The sequence below is a fragment of the Artemia franciscana genome, chromosome 2 (assembly GCF_032884065.1).
Source record: "Artemia franciscana chromosome 2, ASM3288406v1, whole genome shotgun sequence".
In the NCBI taxonomy this organism is placed as follows: Eukaryota; Metazoa; Arthropoda; class Branchiopoda; order Anostraca; family Artemiidae; genus Artemia; species Artemia franciscana.
Window position 1 is genome coordinate 38,722,991 of NC_088864.1, and position 24,991 is coordinate 38,747,981.

General features: G+C 36.4%; 1 protein-coding gene across 1 annotated transcript in view; it reads left to right on the top strand.

The window, feature by feature from the left end:
- Positions 1–23,615, top strand: part of LOC136041357 (uncharacterized) — a 33,853-nt gene extending 10,238 nt beyond the window's left edge. Inside the window, exons 3-5 of the mRNA XM_065726008.1 lie at positions 610–812; positions 4,812–4,921; positions 23,310–23,615. Coding sequence (XP_065582080.1) covers positions 610–812; positions 4,812–4,921; positions 23,310–23,586 — 590 coding nt within the window. The 3' untranslated portion in view covers positions 23,587–23,615. The remainder of the gene's footprint in view (positions 1–609; positions 813–4,811; positions 4,922–23,309) is intronic.
- Positions 23,616–24,991: the final 1,376 nt, after the last annotated feature.

The following is a 24,991-nucleotide window of genomic DNA, read 5'->3' on the forward strand; positions in this document are numbered from 1 at the left end:
TATATATATATATATATATATATATATATATATATATATATATATATATATATATATATATATATATATATATATATATATATATATATATATATATATATATATATATATATATATTGGCGGTTCAATTCCTGTTGACAATGGTCATTCATTACTTAATGTTCATTATTACATACATCTCATTTATTTAAATAGCCATTCATTTTAGTGAAAGCAGAAAGATGTGGCAAAAGAGAACGAATTTTATATGATATATATATATATATATATATATATATATATATATATATATATATATATATATATATATATATATATATATTATATATATATATGGCGAGTGCGCTTTACTGTAACTTCAATGAAAATTTTCCCCAGGAAATTCGCTCATGGAAAGTTCCTCTTTGCGAAGAACTTCCTTTAAAATTCCGACTAGATTTTTTCCCTCTCTGCCTAGATTTTGAATAAAAAGATTTTTTTCATTAAAAAAAAAAAAAACACAGGGAAGTTTCCCTTCTTCCTGTATTTTTGTGACTTAGCAGGGCTGATTATGACGACTTTACTTCGTTTTAATTTATCTTTTTCTACAGTTCTTCATTCTTTTTCAAGCACTGAAAAAATCCTTTCTGAGATACAAGAAGGTTGCAACTTTTACATGTAAACCCATCAAGCCCAAAGAATATCTTGAAAACAGCGATTTTAAACAGAAAATATTTGAACCGTCGGAAATGTATCAGATAGATGCTTCGACCTGTGTATTATTTACTGGCGAAGATCTTTTGGAAGAGGCATTTTATGATTTCACTAATAGCGTAAGTAGAAATTATACTCTATACATTTTTCCCGCCATATAACAGGGTGGGGGTGACTTAGGGTTTGTTCTGGCGTATTAAAGATGATCTGTTGCTGGACTACTAATATGCCAAATTGATTAATAGACCGGGAAAACTGCGAAAAAAGGCCAAACATCGACATTTGAGCAACAGAAATGTATTTGGTATCGAAATTTTCAAGAAAATGTGCTTAATAACATGTCTGAAATCGGCCAAAGTTGGTCGTGCAGGAATACTGCCACATTAAGGTTCTTATCTTTCACCCCCCCCCCCCCTTTGACTTCGCATAAAGTGGAAATGGGCTTGTAAATGGAATGGGGATGTAATTTTTCAATTTTGATGTCCGTTTTGTCTCCGCGGATTTGAATTATTATGAAACTAATCCAAAAAATGTTGTAGAAATTTCAATTTGAGACCCTCCCCACCTTTACTCCTCTTTTCCCTGAAAAATGGGTATTTCTCGACGGCCGATTTCAAATTTTCCTGAATATTTGATTGCCAAAAAATTTCTGCTACTCAAATGCCGGGTCAAAACTGTGTTTTTACAAGTTCATACAACAAATAATGGAGAATCAAAAACAAGATTCATTGCTCGCTACTAACGCACTTGTTATCTGGCTAAAGAAGGGGTCCAGGGTCTTGCTGCTATTAAACAAAAAAATCAAGTTTTTCCAACTAAAAGGAAGGAGGAATTAAAAATGGAAAAGGAAGAGGAAGGAGCTCTGCCTTCCCTAATACCTCGATCTTCACACTAATTTTTTTTTAGTTCTTTCAAAAATACTTTACGATCCGTGTATTTCAGGAGTCGTTCTTAAGGAATTGGGACAAAGTTTGAACGATAGCGTAAAGAGAGAGGTATTAAGGAGGGGGCAAGCCCCCTTATATACGTAGTAATTTCTGTTCGTTTCAAGTTTTAATGTTGCTCCTTACTTCCAGTCGAAAAACTTGTTTTTTTTTTATTTTCTGATCGTTTTTAGATAATGCCGAGAAATCAGGCTCTTTTCCACGGAAAGATCCTCTCGTCAATTCAATCCCGGTGAACATTTACCATTAGCATCTCCAGGTGTAAAATTGAGTCGGCAAAGAAAAAGTGAGAAATAAAAAGAACTTCGTATTGTAATTCTGGCAAATTTCCCTAGTGCAAAATTTTTCCTGAAAATTCCACTCCCGCAAACTTTACTCCCCGTGGGAAATCCCCCAGAAAAACATTCACCTTCCTACTCACCCGACAAATGTATGCATACATCCCAATAACAAATACTATACGTAAACAAAAGCAAAATTGCACAAGTTAAAGAACTTTCCCTATGGGCTTTTCGGGGGTGATGTAAAACCTAAACATAATAACCTTTAGGTCCAATCAAAGGTATTGGACCTAAAGGCTATTGGACCTTTCAACTATGCTGAACAAAATTTTGATCAAAGTACTTATGTGAAAAGAGGGTGTGAGAGGGGGGATAGCTGCCCCCAGTCTTTTTGGTCACGTATAAGGCCACTGAAATTTTAATTTCCGTTCAAGTGAGTCATCTCTCGATATTGTAAGACCATTGGTTCGAAACGATCATCTCTGGGGGAAACACACAAATAAACACGCATCTTTGATATTTCTTTTAACAAAAAATGCAAAATTCCACATTTTTAAAGATGGGATCTTGAAACCTCTACAGTAAGATTCTCCCTGATGCGCTGAATCTGATAATGTCATTTTCATGAGATTCGTTGGCTTTTATGGGGTTTTGGTTTTTTCGAAAATCAGGCAGATTTTCTCAGGCTCGTAGCCTTCGATGGGTAAAACTTAATGACTTCGATGGGTAAAACTTAATGACTCTTAATATTTGGAATCAAGCCAATTCTTTTGATATATCTTTTGATACCAAATTCCGTTTTTTAAAGTTTCGGTTACGACTGAGCAGCGTCGCTCCTTATTTATAGTTCGTTACACGAATTATTCGATTTGCTTACGTGTTAGAATAACTATTAAAGTAAAGTTTAGCATGTACTAAATTTATTGATGTACTGCTGTATTTATGGGTATTACTGAGATATATGTCGATTAATTTACTAAGTTAAAAGTTTTTACCAAGTTCTTTGATGCTAATAAACCTTAAAGTACTGAAAAGTGCATCCATTTTGTTTGGCTTCTGAACGACTCAACTAATGGTGAACGGCTTTAAGTGGTGTAAATTATTATATACTTACTACCTAGTTAATTTTCATTTTATAGAAATAAAATTTTATTTCTAATTTTATAAAAATTTCATTTTATAAAAGTAAGAAGGAATGCGTCCCATCTGTCCCCTCCCTTGAAAAATAAAACATCTCTTAGTGTACTAAATGTAGACTGAAATAAGCACAGGGTTATGCTATTTGTAATAGTTTTTATTAGTAAAAGTTTTGTTTGTTGACAAGGAATAATCTTTATAAACAATTTTCGCCAAATATTTTAGTCATGAAAATAAGGTCTTCTTTTTATCTTAGTTCCAAAATTCGACAATACTTTTGTCCAAGAGTTAAATTTTGGGGCCTATCATATAAGTTAGTATATTCAAAAAAGATAATAAAGCCAAATAGAAAAATATTTACATTTTAATATGTTTAACAGAGAAATGTATCTAAGAATATGCACTTCCTCTAGAATTAAGTATGCTAGATACTTAATCAGAAATCTCATTTATTTTTAATGCGAGCCCATAAATGCACTTAATACTAAACGACTCCTAGATATCTGGTTGGGTGAAATCGATTCATAGTGATGCCTTCTATCACCTTACTGATTTTGGAATGCGAGACACTGTATGTACTTTCGAGAAGGATTTAAACCTTCTTACCCCAGAAACCTAAAGAAGTTCAGTAAAATGTGTATTTTTGACTATGTAGTGACTTTTATAAAGGCAGTAATTAAATACTTCGTCGCTAAATCCTCCTTCCACAAGAAAAAGAGCCTAATTTCGAGCGGTACCCTCTTACTGTCTTCTCCGCATCATTTATACAAAGAAGATTGCCAACTTGTGCAATAATATTAAGGTAAAAATTCCTCCTGCCTTCTAATATTTCACACATAATTGTTAATTAATCATCAGTAATTAACAGTCAAGAATCAGATGAGTTTCAACAATACATTTGTTTTATATCAGTGACACTGTAATGCAAGTTTTTCTTTGTAGTTTAAATAATAGTGTATTAAATTTGAACGTATTTGGGAAAGTTTAAAGTATTTCTTTGCTGAGAAATTAAGTAAAATATTCCAACTGTGATGATAAATCAAAATGTTGACCATTTCTACTCTAATTTTACTCTAAACGAAAATTTATGCTGTCAAAAAGGAGAAAGGACTGTTTCGTTGGTCGTCAGAAGAGGACATAAATGTCACCATACAAATTGAACACATCGCGACCTGAGAGCAAAATTGTCCTATGACAAAAATTCTGAAAATCCTCTGCCAATTAGCATAATCCTTTCAGGTATTTCAAATCGTTTAAGTTTGGAGTCTTTACAGTCCTCTGTTGCTTAGCAACTGAAAAGCTCAGTTTGATTCTAGTTGACTTTTCAGAACTTTACCTGAGTGCTTAACTATCTTACGAGCAAATTAATCCTATGACTATTGCATGACTCTGAGCATGACTATTATATTTTGGATGTTCGGGAATGTTGTATTTGAATTATTCAAGGAGCAGTAGGGTTACATGAGCCTTCTGAAGATGGCCAAAGAAAAAAAAGCCGATATATTTTTCATAGCTAGACTATGGAGTGTTCGATAAGGAGCGTTCAAAATCTTTTTTTGTGTCTTTCTCGGTTTGACTTTTCAAGCATTAGGACAATTTCGCTTTCACGTCCTACGATGTGCCATCGGCATAAATATGAATATAAGGCACAATCTTTGTGTCTTGACGACTAAAATGTAAAATCGTATGTGGATTTGTTATTTGCATACGAATATTGCTCAAAATACAAACATTTATTTTAGACATTTTGTTACAGGTCTTTAATTTTGCAAGCGCAAATCCAACGTTTATTACTTCGGCCGCATTGCCAGCTGCAACTCATCAATGTGGAGTTGCTTCTGAAGAATCTGTGGCTCCTTTTGTAAGGTAATAATATTAATTATATTTGTATTATTCTCCTTGAAAAATAATCTAGCTATTATGGGGAAACATATTCAATATAGTGACGGTTCTTTGAGCTCCTCGTTAGTTTGAAAGCATTCCCCCTCCCTCAATCTTATTCTGAAACTCATGGAGAAGATGGAAGTTTTTGAGTGCTAAGGCATGACTATTATAATTGTGGATGTTCGGGAATGTTGTATTTAAATTATTCAAGGAGCAGTAGGGTTACATGAGCCTTGTGAGGATGGCCATTGTCATGTGTTAGAACAATTACAGAAGTCAGGGTCTCTCCTCTTCCGTTTTGAATAACTCTTCACAGGCGTCAAAAATCTTTGTGATAAGAACCTGAAATAGGTATTGTTGCCGTTTCCATCAAATTCTAATCCCAAAAACAGTTACTACAACCATGCGGTTGTTTAAAACGTTTTTTTGAAATATTTTTGGGGGTTTATTTGAGGAATTTTGTGTTTCTGTTGCTGTGATGGTTGTTTTGGCTGGGGCGTGTTGTACTGAACCCATTCTCATCACTTGTTATTTTCCATAATTTCAAGAATTAATTTAGGGGGCAGCACTTCAAAGCTGATGAAGAACTCAGGGAAACTAAAGCAGCTCATTCCAAATCCTTGGTGGTGATATTTCAACAAAGAGGATATTACAAAGCTTGTTCATAGATAATAACAAAAAGGTCCAAGAGATTATGTAGAGAAGTAACCCTGATTGTACATTAGTTCTGGGAATATGTTTTTTTAAATGTTTATAACGCTGAAAAGGAATAAAATCATGTGAAAGTTCAAACTTAAGCGAACGAGTTCCAAAACGAAAAGGAATTAAAAAGACTATTAAATTCACAAATAAAGACATTAAATCCGCTATAGATGAATAAATGAATCCTAATACAAACAGAAATTTAATTGAACAATAGATTCTAACTTAGAACAATAGAGACTGCCATAAACAGAAATAGGATTACTGGCTCCTAAACCAACCAAAGACCTGAGCGTTGGTATTGGGTAATTGCCAAGGACCATCAGGAGCTGAGAATGGTAATTTTCAGAGGCCTACTCCTCTCGTTGACCTTTATAGGAAAGTACTCAGATCTGCATGATTCTTATGGACAAGTAAGTTTGGGCCACGGTGACAGAGCGGGTGGATCCCCAGATGCGTCCGTCTCTTCTGGTCACCACCTATCTTCCACGCCGGAGTGCATTCACTTGAAATTCGGTATACTGTAGCCAAAACGAAATAAGATTTGTTCATAATAATTTAACACAATTAATTAGATAATGCACAGGTTCAATATTTCAAAATTTCAGCTTTGTTTTTGTTGATTTTACACTCGTGTTTTTTTTGTTTTTTTTGGTCCCCGCAATTATCATCTTTTTCATTTAAAATTGAATTCTCGATCTTTTCCAATTTTTAAGACATGTGTGATGAAACAAGTTTTCCTTGAACAAGTTCAAATAATCAGGTTCCATATTCACTGTCCCAGTTTAGTAAGTTTGTCTGAATGTAAACAGTGAGAAAATTGTTAAATTTGGATTACAATGATTCTCTTTGATTGACTGATACAGTGTATCTGTGGATGCTTAAGTGGGCTAGGTTAAACCTACCTTACTAAGATCTGCCCATAAAGTTGGCATTTGTTTGAAGCTATCTATTGAAATAATTAACTCATTTTTTTTTGGCGTTGACATTATTAGATTCTTACTAATTTCAGCATATAGATGGCGTTCATTTAGACGTTGAACCGTGAACGGGATACCGTGATCGGGATACCTAGTTTGTTACTCGAAGATGTCCAAAGTAAAATCGTCCCTAGAGACGTCTGATCACGAATCGTTGGAGTCTCTTACTGTCATGAATGAAAAAAGTGTTGCAGTGCTGCTGGATATGTTGAAGGACGTAATAGGGTCATTCAAAGTCCCCGGTGGCAAATTTAATGCCTCCCAAATATGCAGCAGAATCCAATATCTTCACCAACGAACAATCGAAGAGAACATTGAACTCCTCCGAATCGAAAATTCCCGTCTGAATGAAGTTGTGAATCTCCAGAAAGAGCTTGAGCGGATAAAATCGCAAAAAAATGGACAGATTTGTGTACCCGCACCCCAGCAGGCGTCTTATGCCCAAGCGCTCAAGGGTCCTGAAACATTCAGGACCCTTCAGCAGAGGAACCTTTTCTCAAAGGAGAAAATTCCGATTTTTCCGTGAAGAAAGTTGTTCCGGCGAAGGAAGGTAGAGTCATCTTGGAATTGGGGTCGAAAAGGGAGCTAGAGGCAGCCATGTCAATACTGACAGAGAAAGTGTCGGACACGAAGTACAAACCGAAAGAGGTGAAAAAGCACTTTCCAAGAATGTTAGTCAATGGGGCTCCCTCCCCTCAGGTCAAAGACGAAAGTGAAAAATACCTGCTGCAGTGTAACCCAGAAATTCAGCGGATGGCCAACGAAGGGGAAAGCTTCAGGATCATCACCATTCTTGAAAACGCGTCGAAAAGGAAAGTTGTTGTGGAAGTGAGTCCAAAGATCCGCCAATTTATACTGTCCCAAAGAGGCTTACGGATCGGTTTTATCCTTGCCTCTTGCGACGACTATGTACACTTGATAAGATGTAGCAAATGTTGCTTATACGGTCATCGGAAGACAGATTGTAGAGCGGACGAAGTATGCTCATGGTGCATGGGCCCGCACACTTATGAAAATTGCGACAAGTCCTTTTCGTCCCGCCCAAATTGCCGGGCTTGCGAAAAAAACAAACTTAAGTCAGATGGGCATGCTGCCTATGAGTTAAGCAAATGCCCGATTGCAAAGAAGTTAACTGCTCGTTTAAAGAATAATATCCAGTTTAATTGACTCAATCTCGAGATGTGAATATTGATAAGAATAACTTAACAGTGCTTCAAATTAATTTGCAACATTCTTATTCAGCAACCTTACAGTTGCAAAAAACAATAGAAGAACTGAAACCGGATATAGTTCTGTTGCAAGAACCGTATGTAAATAAATTCTGTAAAATATCATGTGTTCCATATAGTTACAAGTGTTTTTCTAAAATTGACACAGATAAGAAATTTTTTTGTGCTGCCGTATTAGTGAAAAATAGTCTAAAAGCTGACGTACACCATAACCTCTCGTCTAATGAATGTGTGACAGTTTCAGTTTATTTGAACAGTAGAACTTTGACATTCTGTTCGGTATATTGTCCTCCTTCGGTGCAGCGATTGACAGATAATATCAGTTGTTTAGACAAGGTCAGACATTTTTCTAATTACGTTGTTGGGGGGGATTTTAACGCTAAAAGCCCTTTGTGGCTGAGTAACAGTCAAACTGACAAGAAAGGCAAGGAGCTTGAAGATTTTTTTGCTAGTAAATCATTGTTAGTAGTGAATGATCCTAGTGAGACAACGTATGGGCTACGCAATACAACTAGCCCAGACGTTACTGCTGTAGGTACTAATCTTGTTCAAAGTGTAAAGTGTTGGAAAGTTCTTGATGAATACCCTTCTCTTTCGGATCACTCGTACATTTTATTTACTTTGGAGTTTAATTTTCCCATATTTGAGACTGAAGAGCCAAGATACATTTATAAGAAAACTAAATGGGATACTTTTAGTGCTACTTTATTACGTGGAATCGATGACATTTATTCTCTACCTATGTCCTCGGTGGAGGAAATTGATTGTGCTGCTAATGAAATTAAGAATTTAATGCAAAAAGCAACTAAGGAATCGACCCCTCTTAAAAATAGTCACAAACAAAGCAAATATGCAAGGTGGTGGAACCAAGATTTGACAGATTTAAGAAAGAAGTACAGACATGCTCAAAGGGTCTATAAGAGACTTGGTACCGTTGAAAGCGAGCAAATAAAGAATCAAACACATCTAGATTATAAAACGAAAATTTTGGCAGCGAAAAAGGAAGATTGGAAAAAGTTCTGCGAAGAAAAAGCTAGTTTTGACCCTTGGAACACTATAAATAAAATTTGCAAGTTAAAAGGCTCTGCGACTCTCCCAGTTCATATTCAAGATGGGTCGATGACAGATTCACCTAAAGAGGTTGGAGAACAACTTCTAGGTAAATGGTTTTCATCAGATGATAATTCTAATGACAGTGTTGCTCAAAAGTTGATAAGAAATGAAACAGAAAATATCTCTAGTGAAAATCAGGATAAAATGGAACCTATTACCATGGAAATTTTACAGGATGTTATTAAGTCGATCAAACCCATGAAGGCTCCGGGACCTGATGGTATAATGAATTTTACTATAAAGAAAAATATTAATGTTTTATCACCTACTTTGTTGAAGCTTTTTAATAGTTGCCTAAAGACATCATATTTTCCTGTCCTTTGGAAACAAGCAAACATTATAGTAATTCTTAAAAAAGGGAAAACTAATGATGGTAACCCCGGTTCTTATCGCCCGATTAGCTTGTTGTCAAACATCGGAAAAATTTTTGAACGGATTATTATGAATAGATTAGATAAACTTAGTTTGGATAATTGTTGGGTTTCTAAAAGACAATTTGGGTTTTGCAAGGGTAAAAGTACAATAGATGCAGTTGACAATATGGTAAGCGTTATTGAGAAAAATAAAGAGGAAAAGAAATTCACACTTTGTCTTTTTTTTTGACATTAAAGGAGCATTCGACAATGCATGGCATCCAGGTATTTTAAAAAAGCTCAAGGATAAGAAATGCCCAATTCAATTGTTAAGATTAGTGAAAAGTTTTTTATCAGATAGGACGGTATCATATGGAAAAGATGTATCCCGGAAGTTGGAAAAGTCTTGTCCGCAAGAATCAATTTTGTCTCCTTTTTTATGGTTAATCAACATAAATGACCTTTTAGAAATGGATTTTGGTGAAAATTGTACGATTCAGGCATATGCTGACGATGTCACTGTAATTTTAACAGGTAAAAATATTCTGTTTTTAGAAAATTTGGCGGAAAAATATTTCAGAAGTTTGAAGTGTGGGCTGCAGAAAACAAACTTACTTTCGACCAACGTAAAACAGAAGCTGTATTGTTCACAAACAAACACAAAGTTCCTGTTGTAAATCTTTTTTTTTGAGGAGAAAAAATTCAACAAAAAGTCCGTTACTTAGGAATTATTTTAGATAGGAAACTTTTATGGACTGATCATGTCTCTTCCCGAGTTACTGCTGCAAAGCAGTATTCGACGAGACTCCTTTGTGCAGCGAAGATGACATGGGGTCTCAAACCACAAGCTTTAAGAAAATTATATAAATCAGTTATAGAAAGTACAGTTTTGTATGGGGTATCAGTTTGGTTTTCAGCTCTTAGAAAGAAAAATATTTTACAAATGCTACAGTCTGCTCAAAGAACTTCAATGATAATAATCTCAAAATCTTTCCGTTCTGCCCAAAATGACGTAATTACGGCCATTGCTGGGGTATTGCCAATTTCTTTCCGAGCGACTGAGCTAGCGACATTGCGCTATGCGAAAAAAGGCCGTCCAAGTCACTGGCCAAATTTCACTTCTCCTGAATTCCCCCTTTCTAAACGCTCATCCAATCATAGTACTTTCACTGATTAATCATTAGTAGATATCTTAGGCCTTTCGACAGTACGAGAAATCCATACTTCAACTTTTCATATTAATAGAAAGGCATTGAAAAATATACTTTACGGACGATGGTATGAAGAATTTAAGAATAAAGTTAGTTCTTGGTCAATTCGCTTTTTTGCTTCAACAGAAGATTTATTAGCTGTTTGCAAAGTTCAGCCCTCCTACCATCTAACGCAGATTATTACGGGTCATTCCAGGCTAAATTTCTTTCTTCACCGAATAAATAAAATTGATACGGAGTTGTGCCTTTGTGGTGTAAATGAAACTTGTTCCCATTTTCTTTTTGAGTGCCCTATTTTTGTTCGTGAACGTTTAGAATTAATATTTCACCTTAATAGTATCAATGTTCCTTTTCCGTTTAATCTTGATTTGATTTTTAAATTTAGGAATGTTAGAAATATTTTACTGGAATACATAAGAAAAACTAAGCGTTTGGATTTGGGGTTATAATCTTATTTAAAAATATGTGGATTTTTTTTATGTCTGATAACGGAATTCAGTGTGTATTATTTAGTTTGTCTTTTTGTTTTTGTTTTCTCTTGTTTAGTTAGATTGTATGTACAAAATTATGTGTTTTGTAGTTTATTTTAGATGTTTAGTTTTGTTTCTTTGTTAGTCGTGAAATGCCGTAAGGCTAATTTTTTTTTTTCTTTTTCTTTTTGTCCATAGTGTTTAGCTTTAGAATAGAAAGTGAAATACTTTTTGTAAGTTGAATCACTAAATAAATTCATTCATATTCACTGTCCTTGGTAATCGTTGCACTCGCGGTAGACATCTTACGAATTAGCATACTGGTTCAATATCTTGGTATTTTGACCTGGTAGCCAATATGCAGCAAGAATTATGTTTGTCATTGAAATCTTTCATATAGCTGATATATATTTTTAGATATTTGATGATTATGTATTAAAATTATTTTAATTATTTATTGAACATTTGTAATTGCTATTGAAACTTTTCCTTTAAATCATGATATTATGTAGTTTTTAGTGTTCATAATAATTAATTAGATGTATGCACAGTGCTAATCTCCATAATCGCTTCTCGACCTGTAAAGGAAATGAAAGACGTACAAGTCATTCAAGAAAAAAGATCAGAGAAAAAAGGAGAGGGTAATCAAGAAATTTTAGGACCACTGACTGTTACAACGCTTGTGCCAGTAAGCTTCAAAATTTTACTATCCAGGGTTTATTCATCGATCACAAAGGGTGAGTTATAAACAAGAAATGTAGGGCTTGTCTATTTTCAGGGGCGAGGGGCTACATACTTCTGAACCTTTTATTTCCGATAAATTTCAAGGTACCTAAGTTTGTACAAAGCACTGAAGTTTGTGACCATAATGTACTTGCGGAATAATTATATGTAATAATGTAAAGTAATGATAGACTTGAAGCCAAATTGTGCTTGCTATAACATAAGTACATTGTGAATAGGTAATAATAAGTTTTATGTTTAGAAGCAAAGCAGCGTAGCCTTATCTTGTATGCGTGGCAATTTCAGAAATAAGAAGGTACATCTTGCTATATCTTACTGTGTTAAAGCAAATAAATTTTACTCTGTAGTGCAAATCGTTAGCTTGCGCAAATGATGCATTTTGATATTGTATATAAAATAGTCAATGAAATTGATTTTAAGGACAAGCATTACATTTGAGGTGGTTTTTAATGAACTAATCAGCTCTTTTTATTTTTTAAAGTAAAAAATCTTTTCGGGATACAAAATTTCTGTAAATTTTGAGGGATTGACAACAATTACATTAATCGATGGTGACGAAGCAAAAGTGGAGTGTTGTATCCCCAATATTACTACAGTGTTTCACATTATCCAGGTGGTAAAATCTAGTTCATGTTTGTATCAATCTTGACTAGGTTACTTATTTTAATGTTTCATCATTCACTCGTAGTAAGGTTTCATCATTCATCCGTAGTAATAGCTGTTGTTTTGAAATTTGAATTCACTATTCATTTTAGTTCCTGTTTGTTAAATGTTTCTTTTATCTATTCATGATGATTTCTGTTTTTTTTTTCAATTTTGACTTTACATTACTTATTGTGTTGCGAGAGCAACACTTTGGTTTTGTCGTGTTTTTTTTTTTTTTTTGTTCCTAGCACCCCGATTTCAGCTTATTCCTAGAAAGTGGTAAGGGTCTAACCTCTGCGGTTTTTACGGAAAGTGTGGACCTTAGGCCGGATTGATGAATATGACTTTACATTTTGGAAAGCTTCGTAGAACTCTTGCCTGGGGCCAAAAAGGATGGTTTTTGCTTGTCCTTGAGCCAGAGCCTATAGTGTGTGAAGTGAAGAGGAGTTGTATGGCCTATGTCAGAGAGGACTATCTGAAGTTATGCAGCCAAGCTTTCGTTTCATCAAACCATGTTTCTGCTTTCGAGTGGAAAGCTCCGTTCTAGCAGGCAAGCAGGCAGGCACCAGTTTCAAATTGAAGATGAACTAAAATCTATAAGTGTTAAATATCACGGGTCCGAAAGTGCTGCCATCTATTGTTTCTACCCATTTCTGTTCGTGATTTCAGCTGAGTTTATCATTCGGTTTTTCGGACTTGGGATTGCGGTAGAGAAATGGTATCAGATGTGCCTCTTAAACTTTAAAAGTTCTCTCATTGCTAAAGAAATTAGAGTTTATCCTTTGCTCCTTTCTAAGTGATGACGTTAGAAAGTTGGCCTACGGCAAAAAGTCAACTTTTGAACTAAGACAGATAGATTTTTTTTTTCGACGGGAGTCGATAGCTTTTGATGAGCTGATCAAAGTATATGTCATCCATTTTTTTGTACAAAAATTCCTTCATGAGATATACCAGTTTGAAAGTTTAAAGGGGCTGACAACTTCAGTAGTAAGGTACACACTGAAACCAAAAATAGGCCGATACCAATTTTGAGACATATAGGGGAGTTGTAAGCAACAGTCGGCTGTTAGCTCATAATCATCCTCGGCAATGAGGGGTTCGTAACTCTTACTAGTTGGTGTACCTATTTTTTGTTTCCGTTGTATTTGATGGTAAGACCAATTTGGTTCCAGTGGTAAGACATGTAGGGGACTTGTAAGTAATAATCGGCTGTAAGGCTACAATCATCTTTAGCAATGAGGAGTTTGCAACTTTTGCTAGTTGGTGTACCTAGTATGTATTTTAGCATCCTTACAGATTAACAACTTCAGTGTTTAGTCGCAGCGAGGAAACAAAACCAAAGTGTTGCTCTCGCAACACTTTACTCGGCGAAGCCGAGCAAAGGTTGCCGCAACACCTCACGTTGCCCATGCAACGTAGATCTAGTTTTCTTTGGTTTTAGATATTAATATTGCTCTTTTCTTTTATTTGGAAAACTTCTTCCCGAAATTTTTTGGAAATTAACTTCTTTTCATTTTTTAACTTACATAGTTCTATTATTTGCAAATTTGAGAAATATTTGTCAAAATTTTCAGCTTTTTTGCTTGATAATTACAATGCTGAATTGCAATTAAGATTTCAGATAAAACTTTAACATGATGCCGAAATTTTTGACAAACCGTATATTTGTACTATAATCTCCTAATAAGTTTTACTGTAAACCTTTAAATAGATAGAATATATATAAATGTAAATAGATAAAATATAGAATATTTTCAATCAAATTAATTGAAAATCATAATAATACTAGCTATTGGGGTGGCGCTTCGCGCCCCCCCCCCCAAGCCCCCCGTGCACGTAAGTCGTTACGCGCCATTGTAGTTGTGTCCCTGTGTCCCACCTGTGAGTATATATATATATATATATATATATATATATATATATATATATATATATATATATATATATATATATATATATATATGTTTTTAACTACGTAAAACTTGCGAATATACAACATTCTTCGATGTCCCATTGTCTGTGCATATAGATAGATTGTCAGGTTTACCGACTCTTGAACATGCAACATAAAATTGTCCATGGGAAAAACAATCCGTATTCAGATCTATACCTGATTATTCTAATGATTGCCCTTGAGCTTTGTTGATGGTGATTGCTAATCGAACATTCCCTGTGTCTCCGTCGTCATTTATATATCCCCCTGTGCCCCCGGCATCCCCCTTGTAGTTGTGTCCCTGTCGTCATTTATATTCCCAGTATCCCGGTCGTCATTTGTGTCCCAGTGCCCCAGTCTGTAATTTCTCTTTGAGCGTCCCAGTCGTCATTTATATCCCCTGTGTCCCGGTGTCCCTGTCGTTATTTGTGTCCCGGTGTCCCGGTCTGTAATTTATCTTCAAGTGTCCCGGTCGTCATTTATATCTCCCGGTCGTTATTTGTGTCCCAGTGTCCCAGTCTGTATTTTCACTTTGAGTGTCCCGGTCGTCATTTATATTCCCTGTGTCCCAGTTTTTAGTTTTCTTTTTCTCCTTTATTTTTCAGTTTTTTCCTTTTTTTAGTTTTTTTTCTTTTTCAGTTTTTAGTTTTTTTTAGTTTTTTTATTAGTTTTTTTTTAGTTTTTACCTTTTTTTTAGTTTTTTTCTTTTTTTTCTTTTTTAGTATTTTACCTTTTTTTAAATTTTTTTTTAGTTTTTTAGCTTTTTTAGTCTTTTAGTATTTTCTTTTTAGTTTTTTTTGTAGTTTTTACCTTTTTTAGTTTTTTTTTCTTCTTTTGTATTAATGCTAAAGCCAAGGTTTGAACCTGGAACCTCTCGGACCTGGAACCTCGAACATAACGCTTTACCAACTCAGCTACTTCGGCACGCTTTCTTTTCTTACTTTCTCTATCAGCCGCAAGTTTTTTGGCATAGACTCTTTGAGCAGCTTCCTCGGCTGTTGCCATTGTAGGTTTTTCAGTCATTTTACAATTAAACATTTTTCCGTCCACGATCTTCTTACAATTAAAAATTTGTCTTTTGAGCAGCTTCCTTGGCTGTTGCCATTGTAGGTTCTTCAGTCATTTTACAATTAAACATTTTTCCGTCCACGATCTTCTTACAATTAAAGATTTGTCTTTGAACGATTTTCTTAAATACCAGACTCCTGTTCTGAAGATACCCTTGATTATAAACCCAAAATTTGATTTAAAAGAGGCTTTTTCTTATTCTGTTTCGTCGTAACAGTTCGTACCTTAAATAAATGTATTTCTGAGTCATTTCAATACTGTTTCATGTGTCTATCTTCTAAAAAAAATTGGGATGATACAAATAAATGGAGCCAAAGCATTTTTTGGAGTCAAGAATTATTTTTCTTTGTTGGGATTCTCCTTAATCCTATCAACATGACCAGCAAGTTTAAAGCCCATTAGTTTAAAAAAAATCTAATTTTTGTGTGACGAATGAGTTGCATTTCCTGATGGCGCAATTTTTTGCGTCACAGCCAATATGTTCCTTTCACAGTTTTCTGTTTCCTTTTGACCCGTCTAAATAATTGAACAAAAAAAAAAACAAGTTTTTTTCAATGAAAGTAAGTAGCGACATTAAAACTTAAAACGAACAGAAATTACTCCGTATATGAAAGGGGCTTTTCGTCCTCAACGCCTCGCTCTTTACGCTAAAGTTTGACTCTTTCTCTTAACTCGACTTCTTAAAAATTTAAAAAACTTTAGCGTAAAGAGCGAGGCGTTGAGGACGAAAAGCCCCTTTCATATACGGAGTAATTTCTGTTCGTTTAAGTTTTAATGTCGCTCCTTACTTTCATTTAAAAAAACTTGTTTTTTTTTTGTTTAATTTCTGGACGTTTTTAACTTAATACATTTTTTGATCTTGACTCTCCGCTCATAAATAATTTAAACGAAATTTGCATATTAATTTTTTGGGCTAAATGGGTTTTTCATAGTTATAATTGGAAGATTTTGAGAAAAAAGGAGCGAGAGAGGAGGCCTAGTTGCCCTCCAATTTTTTGATTACATAAAAAGGCAACTATAACTTTTAATTTTTTACTAACGTTTTCATAAGTAAAAAATATACGTAACTTACGAATTAACTTACGTAGCGAACTTCTATATTCGTATGTTTTATTGCGTATATGAGGGGGCTCACCCCTCGTCGATACCTCGCTCTTTACACTAAAGCTTAAATTCTGTCCCAATTACTTAAGAATGACCCCTGAATCACAAAGGCCGTAGAATAAATATTTGAAATTACTAAAAATAATTTAGCGTAAAGAGCGAGGTATTACGAGGAGGTAAACCCCTCATATGCGTAATAATTTCTGTTCGTTTTAAGTATTAATGCTGCTCCTCACTTTCAGTAGAAAAAACTTTTCATATTTATTTTTTCATTGTTTTTTTAAATAATGCTAGAAAATCCTGCGCCCCCTCCATTGAAAGTCTCTTCCCCCATGAGAAGTTCCTCAATGGAAAGATCCTCCCACGTAACCCCCCCCCCCTCAACTCTCCCCCCAAACCAAAAAAATCCCCCTGAAAACGTCTGTACACTTCCCAGTAACCATTACTGTATGTAAACACAGGCCAAAGTTTATAACCTGCAGCCCCTCCCACGGGGACTGTGGGGGAGTAAGTCGTCCCCAAAGGCATAGTTATTAGGTTTTTCGACAATGGTGAATAAAATGGCTATCTCAGAATTTTGATCCGGTGACTTTGGGGAAAAAAGAGCGTGGGAGGGGGCCTAGGTGCCCTCCAATTTTTTTGGTCACTTAAAAAGGGCACTAGAACTTTTAATTTCTGTTAGAATGAGCCCTTTCGCGACATTCTAGGACCACTGAGTCGATACGATCACCCCTGGGAAAAAAAACAAATAAACAAATAAACTCGTATCCGTGATTTGTCTTCTGGCAAAAAATGCGAAGTTCCACATTTTGTCGATAAGGGCTTGAAACTTCTACAACAAGGTTATCTGATACGCTAAATCTGATGGTGTGATTTTCGTTAAGATCGTGTTACTTTTAGGGGTATTTCCCCGTATTTTCTAAAATGAGGCAAATTTTCTCAGGCTCGTTTTATTCCTTAGTGTCATATGAGCTCTTAGCTCTTTTTTTTTTATTTTTAAGGTTGCTTTAGCCTAAGAACTCACCAACATAGGTTTCAGGCCAATTGTAAAAGAATTTTCTGGTCCCTTTTGGGTGTATTTTTGGGTGAATTGTTATTTTATACATAGCACTTCAAGGAATAAAACAATTAAAGTTTTCATCTAATCGATGAAAAAATTCCACCCCTTTTTAAGTGTCGTTTTTTTTTGGGGGGGGCGGCCTCCCTACAATCTTTTTTTGAATTTCTTGCCACTTCTTTTTGCATTGCCTGCACATTTTATTTGGTTATCCCCTCACAAAAATGTCTCTGTTCGTGCCTGGGGATAATATATATCTAATTCTTTGTTTATTAGGATCCGAATTAAACGGCTCCCTGTAAGTTTCAAGCCGATCGCAGTGTTAAGACTAAACCTGTTCACCTTTTCTATCGTAATTATCTCTTGTCAACAATGGGCAACCTGGTTTGTTTGGGGTGCTTACACCCAGAACTGAATCATGTCATACCCAGAATCATATTTACTGGGCTTTACTAGACCTTTCAACTTATTTTTTTTAGAAAATCTTAATGTGAAAAATTTGATCCAATGTCGTAAAGAACTCTCCCGGAGAAAAGACCTTAACTTAGACCTTAGATCCTCCAGAGACCGGGTGGCGCATAGGGCGTCTATGAAACCTCGCCAGACATCTCGGAGCTGAGCTGCAGCCGTGACGTCCACCCGCTGTGGATGAAGAGGCATCTCCGCATTAGTCAGGTCTCGGTTGTACTGTCCTCGTAAGTTGTGTCTTGGTCAACCTTTTTTTCGCCTCCCATTGGGGTGGCACTCATATACTGTATTCGAGAGTCAATTCTCTGGCATACGGAGGACGTGGCCAAGGTATGTCCATCTCCTATGTTTCAGAAGGTCAGTAACTAATGGCCGACTGGTTCGTCGGTGAACTTCTATTCTGGTGACCTTTTCTTGCCATGATATGTTCAGGATTCTGCTAAGGCAGGCACATGTTTTCGAAGGCTAGGATATGTTCCTCCAGTTGAGTGTTTAGTTTCCAGCATTCACTAGCATAGAGGAGGATTGACATCATATCAAACAGTTCGTGGTAACGACCCGGCTCACTAGTAACCAAAACTCTAAAAAAAGGAATTTTGATGCCAATAGTCTCATCAAAAGAATCGCATTTTAATGCTGATTTAAATATATAAATTTCATCAAGATTAGTCTTACCCGTCAAAAGTTACGAGCCTGAGAAAATTTGCCTCATTGTAGAAAATAGGGGGAAATACCCCCTAAAAGTCATACGATCTTAACGAAAATCACACCATCAGATTCACCGTATCAGAGAACCTGATTGTAGAAGTTTTTTTTTTTCCCCAGGGGTGATCGTATCGACTCAGTGGTCCTAGATTGTCGCGAAAGGGCTCATTATAACAGAAAATACAAGTTCTAGTGCCCTTTTTAAGTGACCAAAAAATTGGAGGGCATCTAGGCCCCCTCCCACGCTCATTTTTTCCCCAAAGTCACCGGATCAAAATTCTGAGATAGCCATTTTATTCACCATAGTCGAAAAACCTAATAACTATGTCTTTGGGGACGACTTACTTCCCCACAGTCCCCGTGGGAGGGGCTGCAAGTTACAAACTTTGACCTGTGTTTACATATTGTAATGGGTTACTGGGAAGTGTACAGACGTTTTCAGGGGGATTTTTTTGGTTTGGGGGGAGATTTGAGGGGGGGGGGGTTACGTTGGAGGATCTTTCCATTGAGGAAATCCTCATGGGGGAAGAGACTTTCAATGGAGGGGGCGCAGGATTTTCTAGCATTATTTAAAAAAACAATGAAAAAATAAATATGAAAAGTTTTTTCTACTGAAAGTGAAGAGCAGCATTAATACTTAAAACGAACAGAAATTATTACGCATATGAGGGGTTTACCTCCTCGTAATACCTCGCTCTTTACGCTAAATTATTTTTAGTAATTTCAACTATTTATTCTACGGCCTTTGTGATTCAGGGGTCATTCTTAAGGAATTGGGACAAAATTTAAGCTTAAGTGTAAAGAGCGAGGTATCGACGAGGGGTGAGCCCCCTCGTATACGCAATAAAACAGACGAATATAGAAGTTTGCTACGTAAGTTAATTCGTAAGTTACGTATATTTTTTACTTATGAAAACGTTAGTAAAAAATTAAAAGTTATAGTTGCCTTTTTATGTAATCAAAAAATCGGAGGGCAACTAGGCCTCCTCTCTCGCTCCTTTTTTCTCAAAATCTTCCAATTATAACTATGAAAAACCCATTTAGCCCAAAAAAATTAATATGCAAATTTCGTTTTAATTATTTATGCGCGGAGAGCCAAGATCAAAAAATGCATTAATTTAAAAACGTCCAGAAATTAAACAAAAAAAAAACAAGTTTTTTAAATGAAAGTAAGGAGTGACATTAAAACTTAAAACGAACAGAAATTACTCCGTATATGAAATACGCTTTTCGTCCTCAACGCCTCGCTTTTTACGCTAAAGTTTTTTAAATTTTTAAGAAGTCGAGTTAAGAGAAATGAGTCAAACTTTAGCGTAAAGAGCGAGGTGTTGAGGACGAAAAGCCCCTTTCATATACGGAGTAATTTCTGTTCGTTTTAAGTTTTAATGTCGCTCCTTACTTTCATTTAAAAAAACTTGTTTTTTTTTGTTTAATTGCTATTCAGGAGGTGGAGCTTCAAGCACATAGAGTATTTACTACTGCGCCAGACTGGTTTCAAACTTGCTAAAAGCCGATGTCGCTTGTCCAATTTTTTTCTTGATATCGTTGGCTGTTTCATCATCGTATTCAATCCAACTTCCAAGATACTTAAATGCTTTGACCTATTTAATTGTTTTATCTTTGCATTTTAGTATCAGCGGGGAGTCGGCCATACTCTTTGTTTTACTGACATTTATTGCAAGTCCCCTTTTTCTCGGCCTTTTCGTATGTGGTGTCGAGTAGCAGCTGCAATCGCAGTTCGGCTTCTTCAAGAAGAACAAGGTCATCTGCTAAGTCCACGTCAGAGATCTGTCGGCTGCTAATCTTCACTCCAATGCCTGAAAACTGCCGTAGAATATGGTCTATTACAATGACAAACAGAAACGGGGATAGGACACATCTTTGTTTGAAGCCAGACATTAACTTGACGAAATGCGTGTCCCCCATTTTCTGTGCGTACACAGCATTCACATCCTCATATAGTGCGATTATCATTTTGACTAGTTTATCAGGTACTACGTAATGTTTCCAAATCTTCCATAAAGCGTCTCGGTCAACAGAATCGAACGACTTTTCAAAATCAATGAAGAGCAGGTATAACTTTTTGTTCCATTCTCTGGACTTTTCCATCATCAGTCTAAGAATGAAAATAAGATCAGAGCAATACCTATCGGGTCGGAACCCGTGCTGCTCTTCCCTGAGATGTGAGTCTAGGGCTGAGGCTAGTATTTTACTAGGCACAGACGTCAAGTTGATGCCCTCCAATTATCACAAATTTGTGCATTGCCTTTCTTGAAGAGTTGGACCAGTATACCTCTGGTCCAATCTTTTGGGACTTTTTCGTTGTTCCAGATGGCCACTAGAAGAGCAGTCCATACAAAAATGCAGGCTCGAAGGGACGCTTTCAGTATCTCAGCCGTAATCCCATCGACTCCAGGTGCACGTCCATTTTTCAACTTTTTCACAGCTGTCGTCACTTCTTCTGAGCTGGGGTGCCAGCACATACGTCAATTTGTAACAATGGCGTATCCAGTATTGTTTTGGGATCATCATGTCTGGACCTATTTAAGATATTCTCAAAGTGTGAAGCCCATCTCTCGTCAGCTGTCTTTAGATCCAAAATAACGTCTCCATTTTCATCTTTTACAAGGGATGTATGATTTGTTTTCTTTCCAACTATCTCGTTACTTAGTCGATAAACCATGTTTGACTCTTCTTTCTTTGCAGCTTCTTCTGCAAGTGCTGCTTTTCTCTCGATGGCAATTTCTTTTGTCTTTCCTGGCACTTCTTTTCACCGCTTTATCCTCTTCTTTGTAACGGAGCTGTAATTCGGCTTTTTGCTCAGAGCTCGACGTATTCAAGATAAGCGTTCAGGTCTCCTTGCGTTTACTGATTCATTTCATCCGATATCCATTCTTATTTCTTTCTTTTTTTGAAGTCAATGCTGGCCTTCGCAACGTCATGGTACACACTCTTGACTAAGGCCCATGTGTTCGCAACATCAGAGTCTTCGGCCTCGTAGAGCAGGTTTAATGCTTCAAATCTGTTATGTACCGATATGCAGAAGTTTTTGTGGATGTCAAGATCTTTCAACTTATCGATGTCGAATTGTTTTTGCGTTGCGGCGTTAGTTTTCTGCTTCTGCGCTTTCAGTTTGATTCTTACTTTGGCTATCATCAGGATGTGATCTGAATTATCATCCGTTCCTCGACAGCCCCTCACGTCACATAGGCTACTTTTCCAACGTCTTGGCATGAGGAAATGGTCGATTTGATTCTTCGTTTGGCCGTCGGGGGACACCCACGTGTACTTATGAATCATTTTATAGTCGAACATACTACCGCCTATTATGAAATCGTTGCTTAGTGCATAATCGATTAGGAATGTACCGTTCTCATTTAGCTCTCCCATGCCATGTGGGCCCAGAACTTGAGGGCAGTACTGGCGGTTTACACCAACTTTAGCATTTAGATCGCCAACCACACAGAGTATATCATGCCTGGGAATGTCTTAGGGGGCCGAGTTTAGCATGTTATAGAAAGCATCTTTCTCCTCTTCATCAGCTTTGTTAGTTGGAGCGTAGTAAGCGATGATGGTAATTTTTGTGTGATTTGATGCGAAACGAGCTGTCATCATACGATTGTTAACTGGATTCCAGTTTGTCATTGCTTTTTGTGCAAGTGGCGACATTTGAAGTTATACACCAGCGCGTGGATGGAAGGGTGACCTCTAAATGCCATGGCATACCCATCACCGAACTTCTCCAAACCATTTCCAGTCCACCTTATTTCACTGAGAACGAGTACATCAATGAGGTATTGTGTCATCTTTTTAACAACTTTCTCTGTCTTGGATATCTGGTTCATCGTTCTCACGTTCCAAAAACCCATCTTTAGATTCTGTTTAGCAGTCAAAAATTAGGATCATGGGCATGGGAGGGGGGTTGTTATCTCGGAAAGTGATGTATCCAAGGCTGCTGTAGACGTCTCAGTTGCAGTTGTTTTTCCCCTGAGGGTTGCCTCTCAAGGTCCTGGATGTGGGTTGCAAGCCCACAGACCAACACTCCCTCATTTGCGGACTTGGGACCGTCATGCTCCCCTGACCTCTGTGAGGCAAGGATCCTTACATTGTTGAGATCCTTATATGGAGAAGAGAAGCTAGAAAATGAGACTGATTGCCCTTCATCATCTGGGTCCCTAAAAAGGGCACTCGAACCTCTGACTACCATTTAAATGAGCCATATTCCAAGATTCTACGACCATCCCTTGCTTAAGAAATAGCAAGGGTAAAGAATAATGCATGGGAGATACATTACTCTTTACTAAGTCAACATTAGCACATCACTTCCAATTTTACTTTTGAATAGGAGGTCTAAATGGCAAAAATCATTTTTTTCGTATTTTACAGACTTTTAAAGTGTTCGGCCTACATATCCTATGAATATATTTTGAAAAGTTTGTACAAATAAAGCTTAAATGGGAAAAATCCAGATTTGGGAGGGGAGCTAAAAGTCCAAATTTTAAGAACTTGATTCAAGTTGAAAACCATGTGAGCTTTGGTCATTGTCATGTACAAACTCTGGCCTTAATAATTTTTTTTTGTATTTCAGATCCTTGAATACTTCTTCATACAAGAAGAAAGTGTCCTTGAAACCATTAGAGCAGCCGAATATTCTTCCAGGTATCACGGCATCTATCCTCTCCAAATGTCACTGCATGAAAATTAGCGCCCTAAGCCTTGTCTTGTATATTGACACAATGTCTGTAGACTCCATAGGATGGGAACGGCTGCGGCATCATGTTGGCAACATTCCTGGTGGTCATGTATTTTATAATGTTTATGTCGATCGCAAATTAAGTTGTGAAGGCGGGCAGATGTTTATGTAATTTTCTATCAAATAAAAGACTTTGCCAAACATAGTATGAATGAATTAATTATTAAATCGATGGTCGCTCGTCCCTTTTATCCTTTTGTCAGACAGTATAAAGTAGTATGTGCATAAACAAAAATAGTAGTAAGAACCTGCAAGAAAAGAAACTTTGGTACTCCAGAAAGTTACTGTTTTAGGTATCAATATTTACCAAAAAACATATTTATATCAAATATACAAGTCGTCTTTCAACCTTTACTTTTTCATTTGTAACAATACTTTTTCCCTCCCATCTTATTGTTATTTTTCGCATCATATATTGTTTCTATCTCAGATAAGTCACAACCTAGATATGCATATTATATTAGGGAAGATAGGTTTAGCATTATCATTATTCTCATTATGGAGAAAAGGATTAAAGTTTTTTGTTGCTTATACTTTTTTTGCTGTTTTTTGCCTTATTTTGGAACAAGCAATCATCGACAGGGAATGAGCTGTGACTTTTTTTCGCAGCTTTAGCCTTTTCAGTGGTAAAATGCTAGGACATACCGAAGGTCCCTCCTCCATGATCCTGTTAGCCTTTATCCTATTTTTGCCTGTAGTTTTTGTCTGCAACTGCTCCCTCTTTGTCACTTTATGGGGGTCTCCCAGGGATTCCTGGGAATTAAGAGTGATTGTATGTCAATTTCTACCTCTATCCTTTTCCATACAACTGGTTCGGTATTTATCTGAAGGCTCAATGAGAGTTAGTATGCTTAGGCTGATCAATGGCTACTATATATGCCCTGTAACTCCACCTTGTACCCTTCTATCCCAGCTGCTCCTTTGATGTTTTGTTATAGTCTTCATTACTAGTTCGAAACTATGCTACTGAGGCAGTTTTTCTTCTTAAGGATTGATGTTGTTTCCATCAATAACATTGAGATCCTGCTAGAGCTACTTGCCGCGACTTCGTTCCTCTAACAGGTAGCGGTCCTCATCCTGTCGATATTGTAATTGGAAAGTGTGGTCGCTGATAATGTAATTTTAACGATAGGCTTATTCCGAAGAAGGTCCAGAAGAATCAGATAGAAGAATGAGTGACCTGTGGATACTTCGTTCTCTTTTATTGGGGGGGGGGGTGGATTAGTGACGATGTTTTTTTATAGTTGACTTGCGGTGTATTGAGTGCTTTCAAGTATACAGTTTAACAACAACCCTGAGGGGATCAACTCTGCCAGGATCATGCTTTCATCATCTTATCATCGTGGAAGTAATGTTAACTAGCTGGGTACCGGCGGCCTCGCCGCCGGGCCCGAGCAAGATACGCGGCAGGCTTCTATATATGGATTCTCATTGTCCCTTGTGTTCTATTGCAGTTTTTTCATAGATACTTGACTATTAAAGCAAGTCCAATTTCTAACAATGATATTTACTAAGCC